The 24,741-nt window shown below is 40.8% G+C and overlaps 2 protein-coding genes and 1 pseudogene across 3 annotated transcripts; 2 read left to right on the forward strand and 1 right to left on the reverse strand.

The window, feature by feature from the left end:
- The first annotated feature begins 2,268 nt into the window (after window positions 1-2,268).
- Window positions 2,269-9,215, forward strand: Iqcf1 (IQ motif containing F1). Of its 2 annotated transcripts, none has more exons than XM_046431737.2 (4): window positions 2,269-6,826; window positions 7,614-7,676; window positions 7,815-7,856; window positions 8,755-9,215. In XM_046431737.2, the coding sequence occupies exons 1-4, from the start codon at window positions 6,815-6,817 to the stop codon at window positions 9,199-9,201; spliced, it is 564 nt and encodes a 187-aa protein (XP_046287693.1). In that variant the 5' UTR covers window positions 2,269-6,814; the 3' UTR covers window positions 9,202-9,215. The 2 variants fall into 2 exon arrangements, with proteins under 2 accessions (XP_046287693.1, XP_046287692.1); XM_046431736.2 differs by having other exon boundaries at window positions 2,273-6,826; window positions 7,614-7,682.
- On the reverse strand, window positions 4,763-4,984 carry LOC124084435 (cyclin-dependent kinases regulatory subunit 1-like; annotated as a pseudogene).
- Window positions 9,216-18,377: 9,162 nt separating the features above from the next.
- Window positions 18,378-20,620, forward strand: Iqcf5 (IQ motif containing F5). Its single transcript, XM_058574931.1, has 2 exons — window positions 18,378-18,381; window positions 20,160-20,620. The coding sequence occupies exons 1-2, from the start codon at window positions 18,378-18,380 to the stop codon at window positions 20,618-20,620; spliced, it is 465 nt and encodes a 154-aa protein (XP_058430914.1).
- The last annotated feature ends 4,121 nt before the right edge of the window (window positions 20,621-24,741 follow it).

Raw genomic sequence — 24,741 nt, forward strand, 5'->3', positions numbered from 1 at the left:
AGACAGAATCTTGCTAAGTTGTTTAGGGCCTTGCTAAATTGTTGAGGCTAGCCTCAAACTTGGAATCCTCCTGAGTCATTGGGATTACAGGTGTTTGTCACCACACCCAGCTACCCATTATTTCTTCAAATCATTTTTCAGCACTAAGTTTTTTCTCCTTTCCATCTAGGTCTCCAACAAAATGGATGTTAGTCCATTTGATATTGTTCCACAGTTCACTGAAGCTGTTTATTTTATTTTTTCTAACATTTTATTTCTGTTTTTTAGATTAGCTAATTTCTATTATTCTGTATTGAAGTTTACTCACTAATTTATCTATCATGTCTGTTCTCCTAAGGAGCCTGTCGGTAAATTCTAAATTTCATATATTGTATTTTCACTATTAAAATTTCTATTCATTCTTTTAAAATTTAGTTTTTATTTCTCTGCTGAGAATGTGTATCGTTCATTAATTTAAAAAGAGTTCGCCTTTACCTCATGGATGATGGTTATAATAACCATTGAAATCTTTGCTATTTCTAATATCAAGATTTTTTTAAAAAAAGAGAGGGGGGGAATTTTATTATTTATTTTTTAGTTTTCGGCGGACACAACATCTTTGTTTGTATGTGGTGCTGAGGATTGAACCCGGGCCGCACGCATGCCAGGCGAGCGCACTACCACTTGAGCCACATCCCCAGCCCTAATATCAAGATTTCTTGGAGAGCCCAGTTAGGTGGCACATGCTTATAATCCCAGAAACTCAGGAGGCTGAGGCAGGAGGATTGCACAGTCAAGGTCAGCCTCAGCAATTTAGCAAGGCCCTAAGCAACTTAGGGAGACCCTGTCTCAAAAAAAAAATTTATCCATGTCACTTATCATTACTTCTTTTTTCATTGCTCAATAGTATTTCATTTTATGAATATACCACAATTTGTCCATTCTTCTGTTTATAGATATTTGACTTATTTCCAGTTTTTGGCTATTATGAATACAATGCTAAGAGCGGTCCTATACAAACCTTTTTGCAAATCTTTGTTTTCATTTTCCTCTTTCTTTCTTTTCTGTTCTTTTGTTTGTTTGTTTGTTTACCACTGAGCTACCCCTAGTCCCTTTTTATTTTTTATTTTGAGACAGGGTCTTGCTAAATTATTGAAGCTGACTTTGAACTTGTTATTCTCCTGCCTTAGCCCATAGAATTGCTGGCCATTACCCACAGAGGTTTTTGTTTCTCTTGAATAAATATCTAGGAGTTGAATTGCTGATGTAGGTGTAGGTTTGTGTTTAATCTTCAAAGAAATAACCAAATCAATTTCCATATTGGAAGTACCATAAAAATTACCTGAGAATTTCATTTGCACTACATTTTTGCCAATATTTGCTATTTTTTCCCTGTCATTTTAGCCATCATAATGGATGTGGAATGGTTTAAATCTTATCTTTCCCTAATGACTAATGATGTTGAGCAACTTTTCATTTGTATAATGACCATTTGGATATTTTCATTTATGAAGTATTGGTTTAAGTCTTTTGTCCACTTTTATTGGTTGCTTATCTTTTTCTTTTTGAGTTTAGAAGTTCTTATATTCTGAATATAAGTCCTTTGCTGCCGCAGTCTGGCTGGGCACAAAATCACGAGCCACTCAAGCAGGAACAAACTTTATTTTTGAAACTGCTGCCAATGCCCCTTACGCTCCCGGGAAGATTGCCGACTGACCCACGCGGACCCCAACAGGAAGTCCCTCCTTCAGAATTCCCTCCTACCGCACTTCCCCAACCAATGGGAACTCTCCAGGAGTCCCATAGCAGGCCGAGGTGGACAGCAGGAGTCCAATATCCATATGAATGCAGATCTTAACATAATCATATCATCTCAATGGCTTGCTGGCGTCACCTTTCGACCAAAAATGCCATGCATCATATTACTTGGTTGTGGCTCTTAGCACTTTGCCATTATAAGGTCTTGCTTAGCATCTGAACGGTCATCTTAAGTGACAGCTGCCATTTTAAGGAAAAAGTTTTGCTTTCTCAGCATTTCTGAGAAAGACTCACCAATCCTTCATACCAACCCAGCTCTGATTCCTGAGTCTGCCCTATAAAAGCCTGGGAACTCAAGCCTGTTTTGCCTCTCTCCACTATAGAGAGATGGCCTTTATTTGTCCTTTCTGGCTTACCTGTCTCTTGTTCCTCGCTTTCCCTTCAGCCAGACATATGGATTGTAAATATTTTTTCCCCAACCTGTAGTTTAAGTGATTTTTTTGATGAACAAAAGGTTTTAATTTGGACAATGTCCAATTGATCAATATTTTATAATTAGTTTTTTTTTTTTAAATAATTAGCATTCTGTGTCTTGATTAAGGAATTTTCATCAACTTCAGGGACACAGAATAATTCTCATAGAATTTCTTCTAGAAGTTTTACAGTTTTATTTTTTGTTTAGGTCCATGATCCATCTTGAATTAATTTTTTTTGGTCTATGGTGTTCAATAAGGGTCAAAATTTTTTTAAGATCAAAAACTGCATTTTCTTTCTACATTGAATTATCCTGGTACGCTTTAAAAAAAAATCAATAGACCATATAAATGTGAGTGTATTTCTGCTTCTCTATTCTGTTTCATTGATCTGTTTATTTATTCTTACAGCACATTGTTTTGGTTACTGTCACTTTATTTATTTATTTATTTTTTAGTTTTAGATGGACACAATATCTTTATTTTTATGTGGGGCTGAGAATCGAACCCAGTGCCTCATGCATGTTAGGCGATCGCGCTACCACTTGAGCCACATTCCCAGCCCGTACTGTCACTTTATAATGAGTCTTAAAATGAGATAATGTAACTCCCTCACCTTTTTACTACTATATCAAGAATTTCCCAACAGTTCATTGATGTATAGAAATACAGTTGAATTTTGTATATTTCCTTTGTATCTTAAAAAAAAATGATGCCTTTTATTCTTTTTCTTTTTTGATACTGGGTATTGACCTAGGGGCATTTAACCACTGAGCCACATCCCTGGCCCTTTTAATTTTTTTATTTTGAAACAAGGTCTTGCTAAGTTGCTTAGGGTCTTGCTAAGTTGCTGAGGCTGGCTTTGAACTTGTGATTCTCCTGCCTCAGGCTCCCAAGCAGCTGGGATTGCAGGTGTGTGCCACCAGTCTGGGCCTTTTTTATTCTTAATTAATTTTATTATGATATAATTCACATGATACAATTCACCCATTTAATATGTACCTTTCAATGGTTTTTACAATATCTACAGATACATGTAACCATCACAATGGACATCTTGCAAATTTGCCAAATTTTCTTTTTAGTTCTAGTAGCTTTTTTGTTTTTAGATTTATTAGGATTTTTTGGTAGTGTGCAAAACTTGCACCTGCTAGGCAAGTGCTCTACACTGCACTATGTCCTCAGCTCCTTCTTTGAAAATTTTTATGCACATAACCATGATATATATGAATAGCATAATTTTTCTTCTTTCTTTTTGGCATTGGGAATTGAACCAGGGGTAATCTACCACTGAGCTACTTCCACCCCTTTTTATTTTTTATTTTGAGACAGGGTCTCACTAAGTTTTTTAGGGCCTTCCTAAGTTGCTGAGGCTGGCCTTGGATTTGCAGTGCTCCTGTCTCAGCCTCTTGAGTTGCTGGTGTGTGCCCCGGGGCTCAGCACAATTTTATTTCTTTAAGACATTACATTTCATTCTCTTGCTTGATTACACTGGTCAGTACTTTTAGTATATTGTTAAAGAGAAGTGATAAGAACAGATCTTCTTATATTTTATTTTCCCATCTTTATTTTTGAAGGATGTTTACTCTGGGTATCAAATTTTAGATTGGCTTTTATTTTCTTTCTTCTTCTTTAGCACTTTACAATATCATTCCATTTTCTTTTGCTTCCATTTGTTTCTGATGACAAGTCATCTATCATTTTTATTATTATTCCTTAAATGTAATGTGGCCTTTTTCTCTGCTTTTGAGTTTACAATTTTCTTTTAATCCTTGGTTTTCATCAATTTGACTATGTTGTGCCTATATGTGATTATTACATTCATGGGTTTAGAGCTTGGATTCCAATGCAGAGTTAAGGTCTTTAGGAGGTGTTTGAATCATGAGGTCAAATCAAATCTGACCTTGTGAATGCTTGAACTGAGCTATATCCCCAGCCCTTTTCTCACTTTATTTTTGCTTCCTGACTACCACAAGGTAATCTGCTTTGCTCCACCACATGCTCCCAGCCATGATGTTCTGCTTTTCACACTCAGAAGCAATAGAGCCATTTGATCATGGACTAAAACCTCTGCCACTATGAGCCATAATAAATCTTTTCATCTATTTATTTATCTATTAGTTTATTTTAGATTATAAAAACTTCCACTTTAATCAAGGCTTTTAATGTGGAACAGATTTATCAATTAAAATGGAAAGTTTCCAATACAATGAAACAAAAGTCCATAGGTCACCATACATACAACACCCAGCAGGAAAAAACAAAACAGCAAGTTTACACAATCCCTATAACGGTCTGATTCTCAGATGTTCCATCCATCTGCCAAGTGTGTTCTGCTGGATACAAAGCACACTGTGGCTAAGGCTGTGGGCCACAAAGCACTCATCTGGTCCGGCAGTGGTGGCTCTATTCCACAAACAAAGCCATTATCAGCACATTCAAACAGTGTATTGAGCATCTTTTAAATATAAAAGTAGAAAACAAGAAGGCAACATGATCATGTTATCAGAAAGATATCAGAAAGTTAGGGCAGCTATGTAAAGCTGGAGGCTTCATTTCTTTGGCTTCTTGGGTAGTGGCTGCCAAAATAGCAAGATATGAAGTTCTGGTTCATGGATCATATAATGAACCCATCCCTGACACCAAGATTCTTCCATTCACATTCAGTGGGTTTTAGGGACCAGTTTGGCTCTGTCCTTGGGCAACATGACATGCCAGTACTTGAACTCCTTGTTGTCATATTTGTCTGAATAGTAAATTTATTTGTGTGACATAATTGCTCTGCCTGCAGGCCTCCAGCACCATGCTGCCAACCTCTCCAGAAGCATGACAGATCTTTCCTTTTAGGTTGATTTTCTCAGGTATTTTGTCTTGGGAGTGAAAAGCTGACTAGCACAAGATTGCATAATTTTTTGATTTGCCTTGAGGTTTTATAATCCAGTATTTTGTACATTATATTTTTCAATGTTAGAATTTCCATGTAGTTCTTTTGTTCCATTTTCTGGAGCTTCCATTTGTTTGCCAATATCCTTCATCTTTTTAGTTATATTGTCCACTTTTCTCTTTAAATTCTTTATTTTTAAGTTTTAGGGTTTTTACTTAGTTCTTTTGTTATTTTAAAAAAGAGTTTCCATTTGTTTGCCTGTAATAGCTTGTTACTATAATGAATTAGCTGATGCAGAATAACTTTTTAAAGAAAAGAGATTTATTTAGCTCAGTCTGGAGGCTCAGAGGCACGGTGCTGATATCAGCTTACTTCTGGTGAGCATTTCATGGAGGATGGCAGGAACATGTATGAAAGGGGGAGATCATATCACTGAACAGGAAGTTAAAGAGCAAGTCAGGGGTCAGCCTCACTCTTATAACAACTTCCTCTTGAGAGAATTTCAGTCCAGGAAACAACATTCCCTTCCAAGGGCAGTGACCCCAAGGACCTGAGGAGCTCCCTGTAGTCCTCACCTCTTAAAGATCTCCCATTGCCTCTGTAGGGGCCAACTTCTGATGCACAAGTATTAAGGGACAAACCATATCCAAACCACAGCATCATCAGAATCTTACATCTTTTCTTTCATTTTTTCCACCTTTTCCTCTAAAATATTTATCCATTTCATCCATATTTATATCATATTAGATATTTTAAAGTCCTTGTCTGCTAATTTGAACATATGAGTCATCTGTAAGTCTGCTTCTATTAATTTTTTTCCCTTTTGGTTACAAGTCACAGTCTTTTCCCAGCTTCTTCATGTGTCTCATTTTTAAAAAATATATGCCAAACACTGGATAAATGTATTAGAGACTGAGCTAGGCCATTTTTCCATTAAACAGGAGTTCAGTTAGATTGGGACTGAGTTGTCACTACCTAGTTTTCATTCATCTCGGTTTCAAGTGTCTTGAGGGTGGGATTAGACCCTTTGGTTCCAGCATAAGTATGGAATCACTGCACTGTTAGACTGGAGATCTTGCTTTGCCTGCCAGATCAGTCTCCAGTTCCCTGTACTATTGCTGATGGAGTACAAGTCCCAAGGAGAATATGATGGTTGCAGATTCTGGTTAGTCTAGCAGCTCATGAGCAGTCATTGAATGTTCAACTGATTTCTTCTAAACCCCACAACATTACTCTGCATTTGGAAGGCTCACAGCTCTCTGTCCCTGGGTCCAGAGTTTTGGTAAATAACCACAGTCATGAACTAGAAAAGGATTGAAATTGAGTTTATGTAGACTTTTTGTATCTATTTTTCTTTGACAACTTAAAGAAAATTGCTATTTTTCTTTTTTAGTTCATCCAGTGTTTTCATATTGTTATAGTTACTGACCAAGTTATAGTCTCTGTGGCCCTCTACTTCCTAACTGGTGGTAAAATTCTTGATATTCTCATGAAGTAGCATTTCTTCCTCCTTTCTGGGGGAAGAAACTATAGGAAGTGGGACCTAGCTAAAGGGAATGGGTCCCTGGGACATGTTCTTGGGGTCTATATACTGTCCCTGGCCCCTTTCTGTTTCCTAGCTGCCATAAGTTAATTGGTTTTTATTTGCCATGCTCTTCTGCCATGTTGTACTGCGTCACCACCGGCCCAGAAACAATGGAACCAGCCAGCATGAACTGAAATGTCTGAAACTGTGAGTCAAAACAAATCTTTCCTCCTCTAGGTTAATTTTTCCAGGTACTTTGTCACAGTAATGAAAAACTAACACAGTAATCATTGGTAACACTCTTGTGTATTGTACCTTTCTCCTTTATATTCATTTTCAAATCATGTAAATGGGATCATAGTGATCTTTAATTTTTCACTTATATATACATCTTGGATATAATTCCTCATCAGTAATAATAGATCAACTCATTATTTTTAATATACAGTATTCTAAGACATAAACAGATTATAAATCACCAAAGTAGCCCCCGACTGGTGGATATTTAAGTTTTTCAATTACATGTTATTACCAATAACTGACTATCTATATGTTTGTGTATCGATGGGCTAATATTTGTGCTGCCTTGGCTTTAAAGCCGGGCTTTGGCCATTTATGGTTAAAAAAAAAAGGCAGCCCTTTTGTCTTTTCCTTGGCGAGGGCTCAACTGTTGGATTCATCTGGTGTAGAGTCATAGCAGCCCTTATGACAGCATGGATCTCCCTCCTCAACGCTCTCTGCCTATGCCGTGGCTAGAGGAATTCAGACCCGAGGGGGATTTGAACCATCTACACCCAATCCCTGTGTGATCAGTGGTGAATACAAGAAAGCCAGATACACTAGGCTTTTTAAGGATGCCCCCATAGATATTTCAGGTTGCAGGGACCCTCTGACATCTGAAGACTCTGGGAAACTCTGGGGATGTGTGGGCTGTTGAATGGAGAGAGAGGGATGACAGCCTTACTCTTACTTTTCTCCTAACTGCTGATTGCAGGAGGAGGAGGAGCAGCCTGAAGATAAAGATGAAAATCCCTTATTATCAGAGAACCCATCAGAGGTAGAGGTAGGGGGAGCCCTGCCTTAAGTGTCACTGATCCTTGGGTCCTAATGCTTGTGCCTAATGTCTTTTGCATGGTCCTAAGCCAAGAGGAATAAACTCATTCTTGTTTATCCTTTTCCCCTGTTTCCTTTTCAGACTGATATTTTGGCTGAGACACAGAAAACGGACGATACTGAAGTAAGTCATACTTAATATTAAGTATGACTTCTCAGACCATTAGTGGGCTGGGGCTGGGGCTGGGGCTGTTGTGTTTATGAAATGGAATGACCAAGATGTGAAAAGCTTGGCTTTGTTAGAATTGTGTGTATGTGTGTGTGTGTGTGTGTGTGTTGAACTAATTCAAACTATGAAAGTCAAGAGAAGTGAAGATGGGGGAAGAGATGAGAGGTTGATATTTCTGGGTTGGATAAAACTTTTTTTTTTTTTTTTTGGTACCAGGGATAGAACTCATTTTATATTTTAGCCCATTTTATATTTTATTTAGAGACAGGGTCTTGCTGAATTGCTTAGGGACTTGCTAAGTTTCGGAGGCTGGCTTTGAACTCATGATCCTCCTGCCTCAACCTACTGAGCAGCTGGGATTACAGGTGTGCACCATCACATGTGGCTGGGTAAAACTTCTAATACCCGGACTTGACAGGGAGGGAGTAGTTTGTAAAATGAGGTAGAGTCAAGAATGAGGGCAGGATGACTTAAGGATGCCACTCCCCCCAGCAGTTGGTGGGAGGGTCTGAAGGGATATGGGTCTTGGTTAGGTAGTGGGTAGGCTCGGGCAGATTATGGTAGTCTTTTGACTCATAGAGTTTTGCTGTAGCCTGGCTAACCTGATCTATGGGAAAACTGATTGCCAGGGAAGGTGTATTCCCATTTTACAGACTGAGACTAGGACTCAAAGGGCAAGGTGATATGATTGTAACCATTAAGCAGAAGGTGACAGAGGCAGGTCACTGACCTGCTCTTCTTGTTCCAGCCAATTTTAGAAGGGTTTCTAGGGACTCAGAATCTTTCCTGGAACACCTTAGACTGAAATGGGTGGGGAACATTCTCTGAATGTCTCCTCTTTTTTTCTTGAAAGGCTCCAGTGATCCAGGATGAGATCTCCGAAGAAGATAAGGCAGTTATAAAGATCCAGTCTTGGTGGCGGGGCACACTGGTGCGTAGGACACTGCTACACGCTGCCCTCAGGGCCTGGGTCATTCAGTGCTGGTGGAGGCTGATACAAGCAAAATTTGCAGAGAAGAGGCGCCGGGTGACACTTGATAGATTTTCACGGGAGGAGTGGGCAGCAGTCAGACTGCAGTCCTGGGCCCGCATGTGGCGCATCCGTCAGCTCTACTGCCAGGTGCTCAATGCTGTTCGTATCATCCAGGCCTACTGGAGGTGCCACACCTGTGCTTCCCGGGGTCTCATTAAAGGCCAATACCGAGTCACAGCCAGCCAGCTGCATCTCGAGTTGGAGATCCTGCTGGGCTCAGGGCCCTGTGTTGTGACAGAGTGTATTCCCCTCCCAATAAAGCAGTGAAGTGATCTTCCAAATACTTCCTTTGTTTGACAAACTGCGGAAGGACATGGTAGATGATGAGAGATACTTGACATCAAATATGTTAGTGCTAAAGAATTGAGGGGTTATCTGAAGCTCTGTGTAGAGAAGGGTCTGAGCTCCTTGTCTAGACTGAGCAGACTATAATTGATTAGCAATGGCTCCAAAGGTAGGAAAGTAGAAAGTAGAAATTCAGGGTGGGGGTCATGGCAATGGCAGTATATTTGCCAGGAATTTCACCCAGTGGGCCTAGTTGCTCAGGGCTTGTTCCTTATCACCATGATTAAGAAGAGCCCACCCACCACAAGCCCATAATCTTGTCTCCCTGCACAACTGGGGTTGTTTCCCTGAGGACAGCTTGTAAGAATCTGAGACCCAAACAGGAAGCTGTTAGAGAGCCCAATCAAATTCTCATATTCATTCTCTTTCTCCTCTCTCTCTCTCTCTCTCTCTCTCTCTCTCTCTCTCTCTCTCTCTCGTTTTTTGGTGGTGCTGGGGATTGAACCTAGAGCCTTGTGCGTATAAGATAAGCACTTCAACAACTGAGCTATACCCCCAGCCCCTCAAATTCTCATTCCCACCTTAAACATCATGTGTCCCTTACCCTTCAGCCCAGATGGAGGCCAGGATTCATTTTCCTCCACCCCTGGCCAGTGTGAGAGGTCTCACAGCATGGGGATGGGGGAGATGGCATTCTACTGCCAGCCCTACCCTCAGGTGAGTGTCACACCCCAAGCTATCACAGACCCTGGAGCTGAGGAAGCCTTAGCTTTGTCTTGTCTCTGTACAGGATGATCCAGGTAGAACTGAAAGTCCCTTCCTGTGACATGCTGCTACTTGGGAGTGGAAATGGGGCTAGTTGGTAATAAAAGGCCAATTAAGAGGTTAAAGCCAGTCTGCCCCTCTTCTTGCCTGGATACTGCTATCTCACAGGTCCCTGCAGAGAGGGAGGAGTCTGAGGTCTGAGTTGTTTGCTTCAAAGAAGAGTCCTTTCCTTCAGAGCTCTATATCCAGCCCTGCTCTATTGACTCTGCCCTGGTGACCTGATCTTGTAGCTCACAGAGGTTGTGAGACAATGCCCAGGGCTCTCAGGCTCCAACTCTCTGTCTTGTACTTAGGTATTAACTCTTAGTTTTCTGTTCTTTTGCCTCAGTGCCTGGGTCTCTCTCACTCTCTCTCTGAAGGATTTCTGTCACTCTCTGATCTAGGTCAGGTCCCTAGCTCTGTCTGTCACTGCCATGTGGCTATGGACAAATTGATTCCTTTCTCTAAGTCTCAGTTTCATGAGTTGTGAAGCAGAGCTAATGACCCCCACCTTTTAGGATAAATGTCAAATACTGTGATACCTCATTGTTCTGCTGTTCTTTAAAACATGAAGTTGTACACCTTAAATATGATTGTGTGTGTATATATATATATATATATATTTTTTTTAAAATTTATTTTTTAGTTGTAGTTGGACACAATATCTTTATTTTTATTTATTTTTATGTGGTGCTGAGGATCAAACCCAGGGCTCTGCACATGCTAGGCGAGCACTCTACCACTGAGCCACAACCCAGCCCCAAGTCACAACCCAGCCCCTGTATTTATATATTTTTAACATGTCAATTAAAACTCAATAAAGCTAAAAAAAAATCAGCATCATCCACAAAACAGACATAGACTTTAAATGCTGGTGGACATGGAAAAAGCAAATTCTGGGGTTGGCTGGAATGATCCACAAAACTCTTACAGGTGATCTACTCCTGCTCCCAGACCCTCTCAGTGGGCAGGGCTGGGGAGTATATGTTTGCATATACGCACAAACAATACTCACATCACTGTTTATTTCTATATCTATGTTGGAATCTGTGAGTTCACTTTGAGACCTTCAATCCCAATCTAAACTCACTGAGTTCATTCTAGTTTTCTCCTTTCCATATTCTTCCCTCCTTGCTTTTTTTTGATACTGGGAATTGAACTCTCAGGGGTGCTTTACCACAGAGTTACATCCATCCTCAGCCCTTTCTATTTTTTTATTTTGAGATAGGGTCTTGCTGAGTTGCCCAGGCTGGCCTCATACTTGCAATCCTCCTACCTCGACCTCCCAAATTGCTGGGATTACAGGCATGTGCCACTGAACCTCTCTTAATTTTCTTATTTGATCTTCCTTACAGTTAGCTAATTTTCCATGGTTTCTGCTGATCTCTTTTCTGTACAAACACTTTCTCTACCTTGCTTGGGTTCTGATACCTCAGTGGATGATTGTTCTCTTCATGCGGTTCTGTCCCCTCATTGTTCTGCTACTCTGTGGAGATGCCCCTCTCGCCCAACTAAAGCTGACAGGAAATGTCAGGACACTCTCTATGTATCAATTCTCTGTATAGTGCTCAAGTTCTGACTTAACTATGAGACAAGGCTGCCTTCCTCATCCTATGGGATATGATACACATTATTGATATGACCTCAGACCCCTGTGTGGACTCCTCTTTCTGCCTGGTTCTCTCCCTCTCACACCAATGCCTTGGGCACCTTTCTTGGCATCCTCACTGGCTCTGTGCCATGGCTGTTCTCTCCTCTCCAGGTACATTTACATTGCACTCTGCAACCTTAAGACTTTTAGACTGAATTGTTCAGGAAGGCAAAGGAAAAAAGAAAGAGAGAGAGAAGAGAAGAGAAGAGAAGAGAAGTGAAGAGACGAGACGAGACAGGACAAGAGAAAACAAAAATTCTAATTAAAAAGCAGAGACAGGGCTGGGGTTGTGGCTCAGTGGTATAGTGCTTGCCTAGCATGTGTGAGGCACTGGGTTCGATTCTCAGCTCCACATATAACTAAATGAAATAAAGGTCCATTGACAAAACTGAGAAAAAAAATCAGAGACAAAACATCTGCAGAAGAAAATGCTCAGTCACTGGCTAAAATTTGTTTAGGTTTTTCATCCCAAACCTGAAGGAAACATAACCACACAGAAAACTCAAAAAACATCCAAGAGAAAATGGATCCAAATGTTTAAGCACAGGTTCAGGACTTCCTTTCCTTCTATGAATTCATAGGAACAACAGAAAAATAATATATTAATTCCAAAATCTCTAATTGTACCTAAATAGGAAGGGGATAATCAGTAGATAGAAATTATGTGAAATCTCTAAAAGAAGACATATGTGAAAAGACTGGAAGAAAGTAAGTTCTAAAAAAGGTCTTGGGCAAAAAGGAAAGAGTGGGCTACATAGGCTGTCCAAGCAGCTGGCTTTGGTTGCTGCAGGGGCTGGTTGCAATGTACTAACCAACTCTCCAGGACACCAGGCAGCTGGCAAGAGAGGGCTTGTGTCCAGGTGGCCCTCTCTTGCGAGTGTGCTGAGGAGGAGTGGCAGGGCCTTGTGTCATGTGGTAACCTTACCCAGGAGACTGATATATCACCGTGAGCCTGCCCCAAACCTCCCTTGTAATCCTCAGAGTCAGGGACATGGCAGTTATCAACCAGCTATGGGGAAGTCAAAATACAAAGAGGGACTTCCAAACAAGAACCATCAAACTTTGGAAAGCAACAGCATGAAAAAAACCATCCCTCAACCCCATAAGCAGAAACACAATGGCCAAGGGAAAGTCTTAAGAAAGGTTTAAAGAGTGAATTTAATATGCTCAGTGGACAGAGGAAAACATCTTAAGTATGAAAAAAGCAAACCATTATTTATGGACCTTAGGAAAAATGCTTGTCAAAATTAACAGATGGGATGAGTAGCAAAAAGGACATCTAAAGTGCAGATTAGTGAGCGCAATGTTTGACATGAAGAATAATCCTGGATTGCAGCACAACAGGGCAAAGAAATGAAAAGGTTAGAGAAAATAAGCAGTGATCCAGAAGTTTCTGTCATGGTTGATTGTGTGTCCCTGAGAAAGAAAGTACAGAAATGAATGGCAGCAACATTACAGCATGAATGACTCCCAGAGCTTATAGGAACTCACTTGCCCTCAAAAGGTGAAAGAAAACAGATGGAGAGCCACAGAGGTTGCAGCACAGTGTCATTACTGAGGAATATAAAACACTCCAAAAGTTAAAGAGGAGGAGAAAGCAACAAATTACCAAGTAGGGAATAAGTTTCAGATTGATGTCTGCTCTCAGCAGCAACATGGGATCCAAGGAGAGAGTGAAGCAACACCCTCATGCTCTGAGAGAAAATATATTTAAACATCGAGTGATATGCTATCTCAAATGCCATTCAAGCACAAAAGCAGAGTAGAAGACATTTTTATTAATTTAGAGACTTCTTTATTAATTCACAGTTTGGTCCGTAACTGTCAGCTCCTTCAGGGGTCACTTGGGTGGCAGAGAGCCTGCCTTGTCTGAGGTCAAAGCCCTTCCATATGCCAATTACAGTGATTGATCCAGGTGAACAGAGACCTGGGAATTGAACTCTGGTTGGAGCAATTCTGCTGGGTCATTTCATCCTCATAGCTTCGTATGGTACCTGCTAAGCTTAGTAAGGGAATATGATGAACAACCATACAGCCATTGATTTGATGAAATGCATCAATTCCTCGAAAACCAAAAACTACCAAACACTTATCCAAGATGAAACAGATAACCTGAGTTATACTACAGCCATTAAAAAAACTGAATTTAAGCTGAGCATGGTGGCATATCTGATACCAAGACCAGACGAATATAGTGTTACAATAGAAAATTATGGACCAGTGTGCCTCATGAACGTAGAAGCAAACAAAACAAAACAAAACGAACAACAAATTATCATCAGATCCAACTTTGCAACATATCCGAAAGTATCTCTCTCACACACCCCATGAATGGGGAATTATTTCAGATATACAGTGGGGTATGATGATCTAGACCCTTATCCCTGGGGAATCTCATTCCCTGGTTGCGCTTCTTAGACCATGACTACCATATGGGTTCATCTAACATTATAATTGAGGGTAAGGCACCAAGAGATCGTCCAGTGACTCACTCAAAGGGTATTATCTGCCCCCATAGTATAGCCCACCCCATCCTAATAATCAGGGTTATTATTCTTGCTAATATGGTGACTCCTTTTAGTACTAGCACATTTCTTGGCAAAAGGAGGCTGATGTGAACAGGTCATAATCATAGCTTTAATGCTCTCTCTCTGGCAGAGATGCTAGTCAAAGATGAAGGAAATCTAGAAAGGGTGGTAGATGATGGGGGTGGGGGGAGAAAGGAATGTGAGTAATGGCCCCAAGGTCAATGTAGTAGTGGAGACTTCAGTGTATCTCTCTGAGATAAGATGTCTCTCTGGAATCTTGAAGAAGCTATTTTGAAGTGGTGAAAACTTACTACAGGAAGCAGGTAGATCTGAGTGGCATAAAGGGATGGGTCACAGAAGATATGTGGATGTAGTGGATCCTTGCTGAATAGTGGGTGATGCATCCCACAAGTGTTGGGAATACTGGCTGCTCTTGGGTCACTGCTCTCTCTTCCTGAGAATTGCCTTTGGCCACAGGGAAAAGAGTTGATCAGTTGTGTCTTCTCCTCAGGGGAATACTGCAGCCAGTGACTGGCTTGTGATTAGTGAGGGTTGACTTATGTCCCCACAAAAAGATATGTTGAAGTCCTAATTCCCAGTACCTAAGAATGTGACCACTACAGTTTGGATCTGGAATGTCCCCTGAAGGCCTAACACAAAGGTGTACTCCCCAACTTGGCACTATACTTTTCACTATGGGAGGTAGTGAAAAGTATAGGGGTGGGGGCAGTGAAAGTTTTTTGGGGGGATTGTGGAACCCTAGTCTCTTTCTCTCTTTTTTCCTCAGCTGTAAAGTGGGACTAATGTCACTCCATTGTTATTCCCATGAACAGTGGAGTCTGGTGATGAGGGCCTTGCCTCTGAAGCTGACAGATGAAGGCTCTAAACTTATGCAGGTCTCACAGGGTCCAGCCAACACTTTCATCTTCAAATGTATGCTTCCAGAAACTTCCCTGTCCCACACATTTTGTCCCCACTATTTCCCCCATCCTCTGTCTTCCTCACCCACTCACCCCAATAACTTCACACCAACATGCTCCCCAGCCTCAAATGGCCTCCTTTCCTTCCCTGCTTCCTCCTTATAGATCCACACAGGCTTTTCCCTTATGCACCCTGTAAATTCCAAATGCATGTCTCAGTGACCCCTTGGACTGTGATTTTGAGGGGAAATAATGTCCAGGTGAGTCTTTAGAGGTTGGGTAGAGGTGGGTCTGTTGAGCTACCGGTCATCCATCCAATTGTGACCTTGATGCCCTCCAAGACAGAGAAAGACAGAAAAGCACTTGAACCCATTTGTATATAAATAAGTGCTTATATTTGGGTCATCTTTTTCTTTATTTTTTAATTAAAAATTTTAAAATTCTAATTTGTTATATATGACAGCAGAATGCAATTCAATTCATATTACACAAATAAAGCACAATTTTTCGTGTCTCTGCACACAAAGTAGAGTCATACCATTCGTGTTTTCATACATGTAGTTAGGGTAATGATGTCCATCTCATTCCACTGTCTTTCCTACCCCATGATCCCTCACCTCCCCAGCCTCCCTTTTGCCCTATCTAAAGTTTGTCTATTCCTCCCATGCTTCCCGCCAGCCATCCCCATTATGAATCAGCATACTTAGAGAAGACTTTCGGCATTTGGTTTTTTGGGATTAGCTTACTTGACTTAGCATTATATTCTCCAACTCCATCCATTTACCTGCAAATGCCATGATTTTATTCTCTTTTAAGGCTGAATAATATTCTATTGTGTATATATATCACATTTTCTTTATCCATTCATCTACTGAAGGGCATCTCGGTTGGATCCACAGTTTAGCTATTGTGAATTGTGCATCAATGTGGCTATGTCCCTGTAGTGTGCTATCTTTAAGTCCTTTGGGTATAAACCAAGGAGTGGGATAGCTGGGTCAAATGGTGGTTCCACTCCCAGCTTTCCAAGGAATCTCCATACTGCTTTTCATATTGGTTGCACCAATTTGCAGTCCCAACAGCAACATATGAGTGTGCCTTTTCCCCACATCCTTACCAACACTTATTGTTGTTTGTCTTCATAATAGCTGCCATTCTGACTGGAGTGAGATGAAATCTTAGAGTAATTTTGATTTGCATTTCTCTAATTGCTAGAGATGTTGAATACTTTTCATATATTTATTTATTGATTGTATATCCTCTTCTGAGAAGTGTCTGTTCAGGTCCTTGGCCAATTTACTGATTGGGTTATTTGTTTTTTTCAGTGTTAAGATTTTTGAGTTCTTTATATACCCTAGAGATTAGTGCTCTATCTGATGTGTGTGTGGTAAAAATTTGCTTCCAAAATGTAGGCTCTCTATTCACCTCACAGATTGTTTCTTTTGCTGAGAAGAAACTTTTTGGTTTGAATCCATCCCACTTATTGATTCTTGATTTTAATTCTTGTGCTATAGGAGTTTTATTAAGGAAGCTGGGGCCTAATCTGACATGTTAGAGATTTGGGTCTACTTTTTTTTCTAATAGGCACAGTGTCTCTGTTTTAATTCCTAGGTCCTGATTCACTTTGTGTTGAGTTTTGTGAATGGTGAGAGATAGGGGCTTAATTTTATTTTGCTGCATATGGATTTCTAGTTTTCCCAGCACCATTTGTTGAAGAGATATCTTTTCTCCAATATATATGTTTTGGTGCCTTTGTCTAATATAAGATAACTGAACTTATGTGGGTTTTTCTATGTGTCCTATATTCTGTACCATTGGTTTACATGTCTATTTTGGTGCCAATACCATGCTGTTTTTGTTACTATAGCTCTGTAGTAGGTTTAAGGTCTGGCATATTGATGCCACCTGCTTCACTCTTCTTGGTAATCATCTTTTTCTTCATCTTGATTTACTAATTACTAGGTCTTGTGTGCACCCTTCTATATTGCTATCTAGAGAACAAACTCATTCTAATTGTTATTTAGTATACCACTGTTTCAATCAACTGAGACCCACTTAATGAACATCAGCCAGGTGATAATGAATATCATCTATGCTTTTGTGTCAATCAGTATTTGGAGTGTTTTTATTTTTAATTTTTGAGATACTGGGAATTGAACCCCAGGACCTTGTGACATCCCCAGCCTTTTTCAAATTTTATTTTAAGACAGGGTATTATTATGTTGCCTGAGCTGGCCTCAAACTTGCCATTCCACTGCCTCACACTCCCAAGTTGATGGGATTATAGGCAAGTGCGGCTCCATCTTGGAGTGTTATTTTTGTAGATATTTGGCTTGGGGTGTTATTTTTGTAGATATTTGGCAGAAAAGGACAGGTCTTCTAGGCTTCCCTTAGAATGGCTCAACTGTTGGAAGCCATGCTGGTGCCTGCGTCATAGGTGCCCTTATGACATCACCATAAACACAGCCTTTTCTCTACTCCCCCCACCCCCACTCTTTCACTGGAGCTTTGGCTGGAGGGCAGACCGGAGGGTGATGGAACCATCTAGCCCACAACTATGGGTAATTTAGTAGAGTACAGACCTGTGGGGGTTTGACCATCCATCCCCTGGTTAGGGACATTAATTGTTTTTTTTTTGGTGGGGCCGGGGGAGTACTGAGGATTGAACTCAGGGCCACTCAACCACTGAACCACAGCGCCCCATTTTGTATTTTATTTAGAGATAGGATCTCACTGAGTTGCTTAGCGCCTTGCTTTTGCTGAGGCTGGAATTGAACTCATGATCCTCCTGCCTCAGCCTCCTGAGCCACTGGGATTATAGGTATGCAACATCGCACCCAGCACATTCATTGATTTTTTTTTTTTATAATGTTAGACCAACCATGCAAAGAAAAGACCACTGGACTCCAATTGAAATAAAATTAAAGCAAGCTTATAATTTCAACCGGCAGGGCTACCTCTCTCAACAAAAACCGTGGGAACAAAAGCAGCCCCACAGCTCTCCAGGAGTGCAGCTTTATAGCCCAGAAAGTTACACAAAGGGGGGTTTGAGAACTTACAGATAAAAAAAATCTGATGAGCATAACACAAAGGCTAGTTCATATTTTTGCTGGCCCCAACATCAGAATTTATGAAGGTTGTATTTATAAAGGTCATTAGAGCCTCAGAGAGGGTTGTTATCTGGCCAGGGAAGGCCAAGGTTTATGAGGCATCACTAAATTTCAGAGAGGGTTGTTATCTGGTCCAGGAAAGCCAGTTATGGGTGAGTTCAAGGCACAGGCAGGCATTCCAAGCAAGTTTAAAAATCACAGTAATTTATAGTAAAGCTGAAATTAGCTTTTCATGCCTTTGTGGTGTTGGCTCCCAATCTTAAGAGGGAATTAGGCTGGGCTTATCATATAATACTTTTATTTTTTAAATTGCTTTTATTTTTTAAATTCATGACAGAGTGTATCACAATTCTTATTACACATATAGAACACAATTTTTCATATCTCTGTACATAAAGTATGTTCACATCAATTCATGTCTTCATACATGTACTTTGGATAATGATATCCATCACATTCCACCATCATTGCTAACCATTCATTGATCTTTAACAGATGGATCCATCCAAACTTTCTGAGAGGGCAGGGTAAGTTTCCTGTAGTTTATTTGAGAGGGTATCCCTCTTTGTGTCTGGAGTCCTGGGAAAGGCGCGGAAGTTGGGGTTGTGGTTGATTTGGCACCTGGTGATAGGAGAGCACCTTTTACCTTATCCTGTGTTTCCCCCCTGAACTCCAGTGTAGAAAGACAGCAACCCATTTTAAATTATCATCGAAGATGATGATGATGAAATCACATTGATAGAACAGAACTTGAGGAAGCAGAGGAGAGAAGAGGGAACCAATTCCACACGCAGTCTCCTCACCCACTACCCCGCCACCTCTATACCATGTTCACTACCTCCCTTGGTCCCCAACTCCTAAGGTAGCTAGGTCTAGGTTTTGCTGTGGACATCTCTGACCTTCAAAGTCCAGTGGCATGACTCAAAGACCATGGCAATGTTATTTATTGTCCAAAGAGATGTTTCACTGAGAGGGACACTTGCCATCATTATGCCAAGACACCAGGCATAAACCCAGGCCATCCCAGGTAAACTAGGGTAAATGGCTGCTGTACGCAGAGCTGGGATGAACAGAGATTGTCTCCTCCTCCTCTTATTCTTTTCTCCATTTCACCCTTAAGCAGAGAGAGTTGGGTCTGGCTGAGATAAGAAGCAGGGAGTGGTGGCAAGAAGTGTAAACCCAGGCCACATAGAATTGGGAGCTGTCATGGGGCTATGTTTAGGAATGCAAGGGCCAAGGTGTGGGAAGCCAGGTTTTAAAATGTGTGTGTTAGTGTGGATGAATGTTTGTTTGCACCCATGTATATGCTAACACATGTTGAACCTGTCAATAACATGGTGAGGTGGAGGAATCTTTGACTACTTTGGTGAGGCAGAGGGGACACAACAGTTTGTGGTTAAACAGCTCAACGGCTAACCTGCGGATAGGCCAGAACTCTGGGGGTCTAGCTACAGTGAGGGAGTCTATCCTATTCCCTCTATTAAAATATCATTGTTGGAGACCATCGTGGTTGTCAGAGGCAGGGTGCAGGGCAAGCAAAGGCAGGTGGGAAGGATCTGAAAAGAAGGTCATGGATTCCAGATAAGCTGTCCTGTCCAGATGAAACGAAGCTCTTTTACCTCTAAATCATGATATTCTTGCTCTAGACTGGCCAACTAAATGAGGAAAACTGGGTGAAATAGCTAGAGCAGGCATACCCCAATTTTACAAACAGTGACATTTAGACTCAGAGGTCAATGTGATGCTTCCATGTCCATCAGCCAGAAACTAGCAGAAACAGGACACCTACCTGGTCTCTTGGGTCTAGCTGTGGCCATGCCCAGTGCTCCTGAAATCTTAAGGAAGGGGCCATTGTTGATACACATGGGTGCTCCTGGCACACGCTGAGTTTCCCTAAGTGTCCTAAACATTCTCTGCGTTCTCTTGCCAGGCTCCGACGACGACACCGCGGATGAGAAGGTCATCATAAGCATAGAGGATACTGCTGCTGTGTTCATCCAGGGCTGGTGGCGAGGCACGTTGGTGAGACGCACACTGCTGCATGCTTCCCTCAGGGCGTGGACCATCCAATTATGGTGGAGGCAGATACGGGTGAAGCTCATGGAAAATAGGCGGCGTAATGCGCTGGATTTCTATGCGCGGAAAGAGTGGGCAGTCGTCACGCTGCAGGCGTGGGTCCGAATGTGGCGCATCCGCACACGATACTGTCGATTGCTAAATGCTGTCCGCATCATCCAGGTTTATTGGCGTTGGCATAGTTGTCATACCCGTGGTTTTATTCAGGGAGACTATGATCTCAAAGAAAACCAATTGAATATTCAACTTGAAATCTCTCTCGGTTCACAGACTTGTAAGGTGCAACAACACATACCCCTTCCATTAAAAGAATGATCAGGTCTGCTCTATCTGCGTTCCCAGCTGTCTTTTTATTTGACATATTTCCAGGAGGTCATCGTTGGAGCTTATGATGGCAGATACTGTAGGCAACTCACAAATCAGCTTTGGGGAATCAGAAGGGGTAATCTGGTTACAAGTGAATAACCCTTTGCAGAGCCTGGGTGTTGAATGAACAGGACCAGTGATGGATTAGCCTTGTCTGCCGCAGGTGTGAGACACCCAAGCAGATCAATGCTAGGGAGACTATGTAAATAGTGCTCCTTGTGGCCCCTTGGAATTTTGCATCACTCTTGGCTCTTTTTTGGGGTACTGTTTTCTAAGACTTATTTTAAGAATTATGGTAAAACATAAAGTTTACCATTTCAACTGTTTTAAAATGTACAGTTCAGTTACTTAAGTTCAATCACATTGTGTAATCATTACCACCATTTATCTCCAGAACTTTTTGGGTTTTGCAAAACTGAAACTTTGTACCCATTAAACACCAATTCCTCATCCTTCCAGCCCCTCGCAACCACTATTCTATTTTTTTTTTTTTTTTGGTGGGGCATACTAAGGATTGAACTCAGGGGCACTCCAACACTCTGCCACATCCCCAGTCCTATTTTGTATTTTATTTAGAGACAGGATCTAACTGAGTTGCTTAGTGCCTCCCTTTGCTGAGGCTGGCTTTGAACTCGTGATCTTCCTGCCTCAGCCTTCCGAGTCTCTGGGATCACAGGCATGTTCCACTACCACATCCAGGTCCACCATTTTATTTTGTCCCTAAATTTGACTAATCTAACTGACTAATCTAGATCACTCATAAGAGTAGAATCATCCAAATTGACTGCTTGCTTCACTTACTGTAATGTCTTCAAGGTTCATCCATGTTGTAGAATGATTTTTCCTTTTAAGGATGCATAATATTCCTCTGAATGCATACACCACTTATTATTAGCTATTCATTTGTCAGTTGATATTTGTGTTACTTCCACTTTTTTCCTATTTGAATAGTGCTACTATAAACATGGGTATACCAATATTACTTCAAGTTCCTGCTTTTGGTTGGGCATGGTGGTGCATGTCTGTAATCCCAGCTACTTGGCAAGGATGAAGCAGGAGTATCACAAGTTCCAAGCCAGCCTGGACAACTTAGCAAGATTCTGTCTCAAAATAAAATACAGAAGGGCTAGGGATGTAACTCAGTGATAGAGCACTTGCCAGAATGGGCAAGGCCCCAGGTTCAATCCTCAGTACCAAAAAAAAAAAAAAAAAAAAAAAAAAAAAAAAATCCCACTTTCAATTCCTTTGGATAGATACCCAGAAGTGGAATTGCTGCTGGATCATATGGTAATCCTATTATGATTTTTTTTGAGGAACTGCTGTGCTGTTTTCTATAGCTGTTGCATCATTGTGTGCTCCCCTCAACAGTACACAAGATTTCCAATTTCTCCATATCCTCATCCACACTTGTCTCTGCTTTCTCCATATAGTCCTCCAAATGGTTTCTTGTTGTGTGTGTGTGTGTGTGTGTGTGTGTGTGTTAACAACTTGGCATCACTGATTGCAAAGCATTAAACTGATTTTCATAGAAACAATAACTATATTTTCACACTTATATTTCATTAATTACTTGGTATTTTAAAAAAATTATATAACAAATATAGCTGACATAAAAAAGTTTGGGAATCAACACAAATAATTGTGTATGTTTGTCATTTTTTTATTGCTCTGAACAAAATACTTGATGAGAATAATTTAGAGGAAGAAAAGATAATTTTGAGTTCACAGTTTCAGAGGTTCAGTCCACAGTTGGCTGACTCTATAGCTCTGGGCCCAGAAGGGCAGAAGGGCATGGCAGAGGAGAGCTGCTTACCTCATGGTAGCTAGGAAGCAGACAGAGTGGGAGGAGTCAGGGACAAAATATCTAACCCCCAAGTCATGCCCTCATTGACCCACTTCCTCCAGCCTTGCCCCACCTGCCTATTGTTACCATCTACTAATCCATCCAAATTATTAAGCAATCAAGTTGACTAATCTACTGATTGGATTATGGTTCACATAATCTAATCACTTCCTCTCCTGCATTGAGAAAGGAATTTTGGGGGGACCACTTATATTCAAACAATAACCCCCTGGTAAGTATATCTCTCAACTGGTGGGTGCATAATTGCTTGGGCACCTAATTAGACATAAAAGAAGTATATTTGTGGGCCTCAGCTAATCTCACTGTGGTTTTGATATGAATCTTCCTAATGATTAGTGATGAGGAACATTTTTTTTTGGTGCTGAGAATTGAACCCAGGGCCTTGTGCATGCAAGACAAGCACTCTACCAACTGAGCTATATCCCCAGCCCACCATCTTTTCATAGTCTTGTAGGGCATTTTTTTGTAGGGCATTTGACTTGTTTGGAAAAATGTTTAAATTTTTTGCCCTTTTGTTTTTCATTTAATTTATTTAATTTTAAATTGCATTCTTTCTTTTTTTTTTTTTGTCAACACTTATAATTACATTAAGGTCTCATTTCACCCTTTCACGATTAACAAACCAACAAAAAATTCCGGTTGGAATTTACACTGTCTTATCCATTGCTGAACTTAAGTATTAGTATTTAATGCCATTTCTCTCCAACAAATAATATGGTATAAAATATCTTAAATCTCCTGGTATGTTTAAATTGCATCAAATTAAGGTTAAGCTTGAGATTGGCATTCCAAACCAAATTCTAGCAGAGGATTACGTGATGTTTTTGTACATATCAAATAGTAAGTTTAAAAAGTGTTTATGGGCACATAATTAAACTGTACATAGAGAATCCTCAATTTAGAGTCAATAATTGGCTTATTTAAATATAGATATATTTGATAGTTTCCAAGGTAAGTTCACCACTAGGGAAATTCTAATAATTTGGTTGAACAGTTATATAAACTGACCTAATCAGTACCATTAAGGATTTCTAAATGTATTTTATCATGTACTTAGTATAATACTGTCATGTTAATATTATCAGTACTAAACTGCAGACAAGATAAGTTAAAAACTGTGCAGAAACTGGGCATGCCTATAATCCCAGGGGCTTGGGAGACTGAGGCAGGAGGATCATGAGTTCAAAGCCAGCCTCAGCAAAAAGCAAGGCACTAAGCAACTCAGTGAGTCCTTGTCTCTAAATAAAATACAAAATAGAGATGGGGATGTGGCTCAATGGTCGAGTGTCCCTGAATTCAATCCTCAGTAGCCCCCGCCCCCCCCCCCCCAAAAAAAAAAGAACTGTGTAGAAAATCTGAGAACCCTATTTTTACCTTCTGTACATTTTCATTATCTATTTTTTTCTCTTCAAACCATCTCCTGGGCTAAATGCTACTTTCCACCAGTTCTTAAGGTTCCCTATCAATAACAGGGCATGGTGCATGCCTGTAATCCCAGTGATTTAGGAGGCTGAGGCAGGAGGATCTCAAGTTTGATGACAGCCATTTACTGAGACCTCAGCAACTGAGCAGGACCCTGTCTCAAAAAACCAACCAACCAAACAAAAAGGACTGGGGATATAGCTCAGTGGTAAAAGCACCCTGGGTTCAATCCTCAGTACCAAAAGGAGCTTATCAGAATAAATTGCATTAAAGATAGTGCTGGGGGAATTTTTTTAAATGGTGGAATAGAGAAGGTTGCTTTTCTGGCTGCTCCATGGCATGAAAGCAAGAAAGCAGATAGACAGCTTCTCAACAAGGTGGATGAACAAAAAAATGGCGGGGGGAGCATACTTTACTGAAATTTAATAATGAACATTCAAAACATATTGGAGACTCAGGCAGTTGAATATAATAAAATAAGAAATCCCCTTTGCCCTAGCCAATGCTGCAGCTGGAGGCACCAGTTAGAGTGGTCCCTCCACTTTGCTCATGGAGGGATAAGGGAATTAAAGAACCCAAATTTTTAGGATGCCTGATCCCTGTGGGGACAGAGTTAAAAGATCAAAGACACTGCCTGACTAAGCTGAAAGGCACAATTTACAACATCCTTGTGCAGGAAAGAAGCCCCATCTCTCCCACTGCATGTGGAAGACAAAGGAAGGAATGATTTGTAGCTGTGGCAGGAAGTTGGCAGCTGAGGGAGCTGATTCCTGGCAAACCCTAG

The sequence above is a fragment of the Marmota monax genome, unplaced genomic scaffold (genome assembly GCF_021218885.2).
Source record: "Marmota monax isolate L192 unplaced genomic scaffold, Marmota_monax_Labrador192_F-V1.1 WCK01_AAM20220418_F8-fsc00022, whole genome shotgun sequence".
Lineage (NCBI taxonomy): Eukaryota > Metazoa > Chordata > Mammalia > Rodentia > Sciuridae > Marmota > Marmota monax.